The sequence below is a fragment of the Tupaia chinensis genome, unplaced genomic scaffold (genome assembly GCF_000334495.1).
Source record: "Tupaia chinensis unplaced genomic scaffold, TupChi_1.0 Scaffold144262_1, whole genome shotgun sequence".
NCBI classification, from domain to species: Eukaryota; Metazoa; Chordata; class Mammalia; order Scandentia; family Tupaiidae; genus Tupaia; species Tupaia belangeri.
The window spans coordinates 3,052,796-3,062,550 of record NW_006204120.1 but is presented as its reverse complement, the minus strand read 5'-3'; the positions used below and the strand labels follow the sequence as shown (position 1 = coordinate 3,062,550).

General features: G+C 42.3%; 1 protein-coding gene across 1 annotated transcript in view; it reads right to left on the bottom strand.

Annotated features, from left to right (window-relative positions):
* The window catches only part of GTF2F2 (general transcription factor IIF subunit 2), a 197,642-nt gene extending 196,224 nt beyond the window's left edge, over positions 1 to 1,418 (bottom strand). Inside the window, exon 1 of the mRNA XM_006166506.3 lies at positions 1,184 to 1,418. Coding sequence (XP_006166568.1) covers positions 1,184 to 1,249 — 66 coding nt within the window. The 5' untranslated portion in view covers positions 1,250 to 1,418. The remainder of the gene's footprint in view (positions 1 to 1,183) is intronic.
* Positions 1,419 to 9,755: the final 8,337 nt, after the last annotated feature.

Genomic DNA, 9,755 nt, shown 5'->3' with positions numbered 1-9,755 from the left:
CTCTTTCCTTCAGCCTATGAGGGAGATCTTAATGACTCTCTTCCGTTTAACACACAGTTCAAGAGAGAAATGCCCATTTAAGCCATTCTTTTAAGTCACACTCATATAGCTGTGAGAAAAAACAAATGAGTGCCACAGACTAAGTCTAGGGTTAAAGAATGAGAGATTCTGCATTTATCCCTCACATATTTTTGGGCAATTATGTGCCAAGTACTACTCTGGGTGTGATAAGCAGATTGTGTTCGCATGGAATGTAGTGTGTTGGGGGAAGTAGTAACCAACACTGAACACATAAACACAGAATCACTTTACATTGTGACAAAAACTTTGAAGGCTATGATACAGGTTTGATATGTTAGTAAATTGTCATAATTGTCATAAGGGAGTTATTATGGAGAAGTGGACAGGAAGGACCTCTTAGACTTGACTGACCAGAATTCAGCCACCTGATAAAACAGCTAAATAAAGCATCAAAAGACCAAAGGTCCCTATATTTTGAGAGTGGGAAACTTTTGGAATCACAAAAGTCATTTTGAATACCCTTAAGTTTTATAAAACTCCCCTATGAGAAAACATTGCCCAATATGAAAAGTAAAGCACAAGTAATGCCCACTAAGAGCGAATTAAGACTGCTGTCTTCACAGAAGATAATTTATTGAAGATCAGTTTCATCCAGTGGAACTCTGTAAGAACACTCCAGTCCAATGGCCTCCCCTTCCGTGAATTCAGAAGTCCCTCAATTCTTTTGAGAGCTCCAATTAGGACCATCAATTTAAGAAAACACTTGCAAGGCACCCAGGGACCAGTTCTACTTTCTGGTCAAGAAAACTCTACGCGCAGCAGAACCTCCACTATTTTACACAAAGACAAGATTAAAGTCAGTTTCACCAAGAGAAGTTGCAAAGTTTTCTTCCGCCTAGGGTCAAATGCACCGTTCAACTCGGGGGACATCAGAGTAGGATCCCAGGAAAGCCAGATCATGGTGAAAGGAGATTTATTCCAGGCAGATTCGGACTCGCTCATCAGCTGAGAGGCACTTTACGTTCCTAAACTAATTTTTCGTTTGCAAGCTCTAAATGGATGACCGCAAAACAACTTTAAAAGGCGCACAAACAGAATGGCCTCGAGTAACTTAAACTATTACTACCAGGAGGAGTTAAAGTAGGAGGCTCGCCAACCTTACCTTGACCAGCCACACTCCGGTGTTCTGCTTGGCGCCGGTCAGATCGAGCTCCCCACGCTCGGCCATGGTCAGGAGCAAGCGCAGGCGTGCGGCCCGGAGCAGCAGCCCCGGGGAAGTGGTGGGCCGCGGGGCAAAGACAAAACGCGGGGGAAGGCGGACTGTAACTAGCCGGCGATGCTCACCGGCCAGGATAGTAGGAACCGGAGAAAGAGGAACACGCCGCTGGGAGCAGAGGACTGCGCCTGCGCGTCGCTACCGTCAGTACGGTGCGCCGTTGCGGACAAACTTTCTGTTTCGGCAATTTCTCGGGGTGAGTGTGGCTACGGGTGCTGGTTGTAGCTGAGTGATCCAGAGTCTAAGCCAAAACGTCAGCAATGCATTTAAAGACTAGATCAGCAGAAATAAAGAAAACGAGTGTCAAAACGGAAAAATGGGATTCAGAAAGAAAAAAAAGTCCGTATATGCCCAACCTTAGCCAAGGAGAGAAAGAAAGACAGCATTTGAAAGAGCGAGCCAGGGCCCTGAACTGGCGTTCTTGCCCAAAGATCCTCACCTCGAGTGGGCACTGGAATCAGACTGAGTAGTCCCCAAGTAACGTTTCTTACAGACAGACAGAGACAGAAAGTGAGAAATCACCCCCCAGGGGGGATGACCACGCTGCAATCCCTTCTCCTCCATTCTCCTCTCGGGATCTTGGGCACACACGCACATGCGCCCGGCATGAGTTTTAAGCCACCGGGTTCAGGACGTGAACAGCAGCAGACTACGTGAGAGTCCAGCGGCATAGCCATTATGCTAATTGCTGGTATCCCACAAACATGCCGTTTCTAGGCCTGTAAGGAAAGTGGTGTCTCAACTCAGAGTTCTGTTCTTGAGCTCTTCTGATTAAGCAAGCAGAGCACATCCTTTTAAGGTTCTGAAGCCCAGATGCCACCTAATTAGGTCACTGACAATACACCCTACCACACCTCTAATCCCTGTAAACCCGTCAGACAGTGAACACGTCAGGACCTTCCCCAATCATTTCAGAGCCCCTGCACAATCGAATCTCTTTCCTCAGATGCTCTATTTTTCTTATCCTCACTGTGGTTGGCAAACTCCTACTTATGTTTCAAGACTGATGGAAATGTCACTTCCTATGAGACCTTTTATCAGCTCCCTGAGAGGAAGTTCATTTTCCTTCTCATCACAGTGTGTGATATTTAGCACACTGCACTATAATATATATGTTTACATGTTTGCCTTTGCTTTCTAGACTGCGAGCTCCTCCTAGGTGGAAATAGAGCTCTTCCCCTCAGCTTTATTGAGGTATAATTGACAAAGGAGACATTGTGTTTTATTCATTTTGTATCTACAACATCTAGCACAGTATTTGACATATTGTCAGATTTCAATAGCTTTGACTGAATGAACATTTCCTGAAGTAAAACAAGCCGTAAGGTATTATACGAATGGCAAGTAATTTATTGAATCACACGTAAGAGCCATGCATAAAACTGAAGAAATTCTATGTCTGTGCAGCAAAAAGCCAGGAAAAGCTGTCAACACTCTGAGATCAGCTGGCAAAACTAACAGGAAAGATGGGAGAGACCAGGCATGTGTTGAAAAGAAAGGTTGCATTCTCATGCAACAACTTGGAAAAGGGCCTGAAAAATTAAAAGGGCAAGTGCATGAAGGGAACTGCTTTAAGCCTTGATTGAGTAGAAGGAATAAATTAAGAGACTGAGAAGAGAATGAAAGTGAAGTAGCCTGGAGCACCCTAAGAATGAACTTTAGAGTAAAAGTATTGGATGCAGATGGCTAGTACCCAAAACAGTCTCAAGATTCTTTACTCCTCCAGACGATTGACTACTCCGTGTCTTATTAAATCTTTTAAGGCAAAGTGGGAAGACCCAAGAACTCTGCTGCCTGCAATTTTCTCATTCTAATAGTGCCCAGACCCACCTGTGACCCTGTTTTTGTTTTCTTAAAGAGAGATTTTTGCTATAGGCCACATGCACTTGCCATAGGAGACAGAAAGCAAGAAATCACCCCTCCACGGGGCATGGCCACATCACAATCCCTTCTCCTCCATCCTCCTCTTGAGATTTTGGGCACACAGGCACACACGCCTGGCGTGATTTTTAAGCTGCCAGATCGGGCTCTTGAACCGTAGTCAACTATGTTAGAATCCAATTACATAACCATTAAACCATCTCCTGGTCCCTCTAGGGCTTAGATTCTGATTTAATCCTTGGGGCATCTCTATATATTTAATTGGCAGAACTCCATTTTCCTTGGTGGGTCTTCTAGGATAGCTACAGCAGGAACAAATCCCAACTACCACAGCCACCACCAATCACACTCATTCCAGACGAGTATTCTTAGCATATGATTCCTGGGCAAGCTGCCTTAGGGTTCCCAGAGCAGGGGCAGCCAATGGCACAATGGTAATTCAATGCTCTGAAAAGGTGGAACCATATGGCAAGGTCCCAGGTTCTTATTCTGAGGCCTATTTTTATATATGGAACATGCATGAATGCCCGTGATTCAGGCTGAGGTTGGAGGTGAATCGTGACCCTGTTGATGTGCCTCCTTCTCTCTGAGTCCCTTTGGAAGGAAAAAAAATACAAAAAAAAAAAAAAAAGGAGGAGAAAGAGGAGGAGAAGGAGGAGGAAAAATAATTCTCTGAGGCATGGACTAAAAGTGCAGACACTTGAGCCTGAATCCAAGTGAACAAAATTAGAATTTCCAAAAGTAGATCTGTAAATAGACATTTTAGCAAGCTCCCTGTGTATTTCTTAGACACACCAAAATCTGAAAAGCATTGTTCTAATTCCACATCAATAGTGTTCATTAGAACTAGCCAGCTTCCAAGGGCTGAGGCATGAGAAGAAGTTTACCAGAATTTTTTTTTTTTTATCATTTGTCTTGTAACTAGAATTCCCCTAAGCCTTGTCAATTCCGAACACCACAATTCTATCACGTTGTCATTAGAGTATAAGCAACAAATCCATTAGAGGCGATGTTATGAGTGACTTGAAGAAATTAAAATGAAGTTAATAGGTGAGTTCACTCTCAAATTTTTGTCCTTGGCTGTCACACACAGTCCTGGTGTGTCTCCAGACCAGAAATGTTCTGTGTTTGCATGCACTCAGAACCATTCCAGCAAGAGGAACTATCATTTCCTGAGGAGTTATCACAGGCAACGCATACTGCCACAAAGTCCTCCTTAAAAAGTCAGATTTGTTATTTGTTGGTTACTTGGGTAAGCATTCTCATTCAAAGCTTATAAATGAATAGAGCAACGTGGTAATTAATGTCCTGACATTAGTCATGTCATAGGTAAATAATTTTACTTTGATATCACACCAAAGCTATGAAAACTCTCTGCATTCTCCTGCCTTTCTCTTCAGCTGTGACAATGCTTGCTTTCTCAAGAATGCCCACTTCCTAGGACTTTCCTTATTTCCCCAGTTTACCTCAACAAAAAGAAATAGTTCCCATGCTGTTTAGTGTAGAGTAAGCACTCTGGAGTTAAACAGATTTTCAAGGCATAGCTCTAATAACGTATCAGCCTAATTATGTTAACCTCTCTGCATCTATTTTCTTGCTTAGAAAATGAGATTATTTTACTCACCTCATAGAATTATGATGGAATTAAACAAGAAAATATATCAAAAGATTTCACACTATGATCTGAAAACTATTTGGTAGCTGCATTCATCATATTGGGTCCAAATAACTGAAAGGAAGCACAGAAGTTTTATTATAGGAAGTGGTATGAGGGAATCCAGATCAGAGGTTTAAAGCGAAACATTCCAGTTGCATGTGTGTGCATGCCCAGAATTCTGAAAGGAGGAAGAGATGGAGGAGGGATTGCCATTGACAATTCTTCATGGAAGACTTCTTTTCTTCCTCTCTCTCTCTCTCTCTCTCTCTCTCTTTTCCCTGTCTCTCTCTGGTGAGGACACACTCTTTAGAAATAAATAAATAAATAAATTTCCTCTAGTTGTTATGAAAAGAAATGAATGAGAGGGGACAAGAATGGAAACCAAGGGACTAGTTGAAACTATTGCATGATTCACGGGAAAAAAAAAAAAAAAAGGGTTATAGGGGACCAAAATGGAAATCAAGAGACCAATTAAGACTATTGCATGATCCGAGTACAGGAGCATAGTGGTTTAGATTAGGAAAGTGCTAGGAGAGATGAGAAGTGATGAATCTGAAATATATCAAAGATAGAATTAGGAACCAAAGAGGCAATGCTTTGTGATTCTTTGCTGTGTAGCAAATAGGACCACTCAAGTGATAACTCAGTACAAGAAAACAAAACAAAACAGACACCCACCCACTGTGTTGCTCCTTCTGGGAGAGACAAGACTCTGCATGAATTTTGCCCGATGGATGACATGATTCAGTTGAATTACTTCTGTTAAGTGCCTTATGTCTGATGTAACATATGTCTACTGTGGCCTGCATGAAGCCTTCACTATCAGTAAGTCAGTTTAATTGCCCATTAGGCGTTACTGTGGGAATAAAGTGTTAAATAAAGAATGAGAAAATTTAATTTGTCATTGCTCTAATGAAATTCAATTTGTTTTCACATATAATAATGTACCAAAACATATATATCATACTTTACACATTAAATACAATTTTAGTAGGGAAACGGCACTGATCTTGATACTTGATACTCGATCAAAGTGCCCAAATAAAAAAATCATAAATAACAATAAGTCCTAAAATACCATATGAAGCATATGGATCCTCACTAGTGTTCAGATTTCAAAACCAGAGAAGCCAAGCATGCTGAATTTCAATAAGGAATCAAGTCCACATTCCACTAAGAGTGAAAGCTAGTGGCTTCTTCCATTTTGATGGGTAAGATTTCCTACTCAAATACACAAGCATTAGAGACAGAATAGTTTTAACATCCAGGGTTGAGTGAAAACATTACTATCAGCGGGTGGAGTCAGGAATGTTCAGTTTAAGGCTCCTTTCTATGAGCTGAGCTCTTGCCCTAGCTTTGCTAACATGATTTTCGTTTGTCTCTGGTGATAAATGACTGAACTGACAACCTGGCTCTGCTGCATGAAGTTGATGGGGCTGGGGCCTTCCATCTCATCATTTTACCCTCCCTGGAGTGTGTCCTTGTCTGCATGGTAAACCACCATGTCTGCATTTTCCATCCAGTAGGAAAAGAGAAAGGGAAAAGAGATTGTATATCACTTTGACCAAAGCTTTAAACAATCTTTTTTTACAATATGCTTAGACTAGAATCCAAATAAGGGTCTTATAACATTGTGACTATTTGTTTCTTTCTTCCCTGAGAAGAGAGATGAGAGACAAAGAGGCAGCACCTCCAACAGGGTCCTCATGCTGTGGTCAATTCCCAGTCTCAGCCAGTCCCAGATCACGGGCACTTATGTGCCATTGGCATGTTCAGGGAGGTCTCTGGAGGTGAATCTGAAACCTTCCCAATGTAGCCAGCTGCACAAAATACTGCATTACAGCTGTGCTACCATCCGTACCCTGTGACTGATGTTTGTCTCTCAGTCCTCTCTGCTCGTGTTCCTCTCCATTGTTCCAAGAACTACATTATTTATCCTATACAATTTCTACATTTTGACTTTTGTTTTATCTTGTTTCATATAATTGTTTTGCTAGAGGGCACATATGCTAGCCAGAGAGAGACAGAGAGGGAAAGTGAGAAATCACCTGGGGGTAGGGGAGAATGGCATGCCATAATCCCTTCTCCTCCATGCTCCTCCCAGGATTTTGGGTATGCACACACGTACACCCAGCATGTTTTTCAAGCTACCAATTCTGAGCCTCGAACCATGCCATTGTCCATGTGGGACTGGCTGCCTTAATCACCGGACCATGCAACCAACTCAACCTTTTTGTTTTATTTTTCTCACATCTTCTGATCACCCATCAAGAAGGACCCCTAAGGGCTACTAAAATTAATGTCCCCAAATTCACAATAGGTTAATTTCCTCAGTGTTTTTATGCTCAGGTATGATAAATCTCTCTATTATTTGCCTGTTGAGTATCCAGAAAGAAAAGTACTGCCTTTCTTCTAGGATTGCTGAGCTAGAAGAAGCGAGTGCCAGGTAACTGCTCTGTAGTATACACATTGAACTCTGAGGACACTGACACCATACTGGTGGCCACCAAGGGAGAGTAAACTAAGCGATGTCTTGGGACTTTGCTCTGCAACTGATCCCTCCTCGTGGACAGGTTTCTGTGCTGTCTTGGGACCGCTAAACTCAGGCTGTACTTGGAGGACAGAGCTGATCAGGATGCCATGACTCCTGAGAGGAGATAGTAATTAGTGAAATTTCTGCTCCATTGCTACTTATTTTTCTGGCTTTAAGGCTCGACTAGGGCAGGAGAAAAAATTCTTAGCAGTCACTTACCATTTTATATTCTTTTGTTCCTCTGTACTCCTCATTAATAAGATAATCAGAATTTGCCTATTTCCAGAGTCCAGAGAGCATTATGTGAATCACATTTTTAAATTGATTTTATTATATTGATTCTTTTGCAATTTTTTCCAGCTTTCAGAGGCCTCCAGCAATGAATGCTGTGATGTGAAAGGGATGTTAATTGCTTTCCCTGGAGTCAAACATCTTTGTAAATCAGGAATCCAATAGCCCCTAAGAACCCAGGTGAAGAATTGACCATTAGTCTTACAAGAGTCATAATGGAGCCTTTTTCATTTAACTCTGCTGCAAATTTGTTTTCAATAGATTTTTTTCCCTCTTTCTCTCACATCTTTTAAATGAAATAATTACTGTGAATCTTTAGGCTCAGCTTATTCATTATCTTAGTTAACTCTATCTGGCTTTATTTCAAGGATCTCGTTCCTTGGTGACTAAAATATGACTCTTTTATTTCCTTCAGCATAAAGTGTGGTTCACAATGATTTTCCAAAGTGCACCTAACAGTCCTGATTTTCTGTAGTGGTGGTGGTGGTGTTTGGCAGGTGGTGAAGACATAAATGCTAAGATAAAAACTGCTCTCTAAGTGCAGCCAGACTTAACCAATATCCTCTTGTGTAAGAAGGCAAACTAGAGCAAGTGGGTTGCTCCTGCTGTCGCGCCATTTGAATTTAGATGAACTCTATGTATTACTGAAATGCCACCATACAGGAGGAAGGAAGAATGTAATATTTCTATTGAGAGAATGCTAGAAAACCCACTGTTGGCCTATCTTCCTGGGTAAATCCTGCTGCTGCCATTGGCTATGACTGTAGGATGGTTCTAAAATACGTATCCTGGGACCAGCAAGTGGAGTGGTGCCTGAAGCACTGGACTCCCACGTGGCCGACTGTCGTTCAAGTCCTGGACCGCTTGAAAAATCACACCGTGTGTGTGTGTGTGTGTGTGTGTGTTCGCCCGAAATCCTTAGAGGGGAATGGAGGAGAAGGGACTGTGGCATGATCATCTCCCCTGGGAGATGATTTCTCAGTTTCCCTCTCTCTGTCTCTCTTTTTGGTGAATGCACACACCCTTTGGCAAAAATCTAAAAAAAAAAAAAAAAGGTATCCTTCTCTGCTACATCTTTCTTCGAAGTGTGAAGCTTGGTACCTCTCCCCCTAGATGCAGGCCAGACCTGGTAACTCACTTCAAACAAAGTGAATATTGGCAAAAGTGATGTTATACGATTTTTCTCAACTAGATCATAGCAAGGACAGCTTTCTACCTGTTTCTGTCTCTCACATACACACTCAGAGAGAGCAAGAGTGAGAAAGAGACAGAGACGATTTTACTCAGACTATTGCAATGGAGAGTACACCCAAAAATCAGTGTCCCGAGGGGGTTGTTTTAACTTAGACTTTATTTGTTTGTTTTTATGAGAGACTTTTGCTATAAGGTGTGTGCACTCACCGGAAAGATTCAGAGACAGAAAGTGAGAAATCAGCCCCCCTACAGGGGGGATGGCCACTCCACAATTCCCTCTTCTCCATGCTCCTCTCAGGATTGTGGGCATGCATGCACTCATGTCCAGCATGAGTGGGGACTCAAAGCCTGGTCAGCCATGTGGGAGTCTAGCACCTTACCACCATGCCACCTGGTGGCCCCTGCTTTTTTTCTTTTGTTTGTGTTTAAGCAGAGAAACAAGTTACAGATGGGTTGATCTACAATTTGGGTTCTTTGTAGGTAGGAGAAATGTTAGTTGTGTGAAGAAAAAGGGTTTTTCTCTGTGGTTAGCTGGTTTGGGGATGATAAAGAATTCTTTTTTTTTTTTTTTTTTTTAAGTTGTGGCCATAGAGTTTGCTCACTGGAGAGAGACAGAAAGACAGTGTGAGGAAAGGTGAGAAATCTCCCCCCAGGGGGATGGCAATGCCATAATCCCTTCTCCTCCATTCTCCTCCTGGGATTTTTGGGCACACACAAACACACACACACACGTGCCAGTACGAGTCCCAAGCCACCAGTTCCAAGACTCAAATCTCAGTCAGCCTTATGGGAGTTCAGTGCCTTAACTGTTATGTCACCTGCTTCCCAAGGTTCTAATCTTAACTAATCAATCATGCGACAAAAAATCCAGAAGGTGTCCTTTTGGCCGGAACCGCCATCTT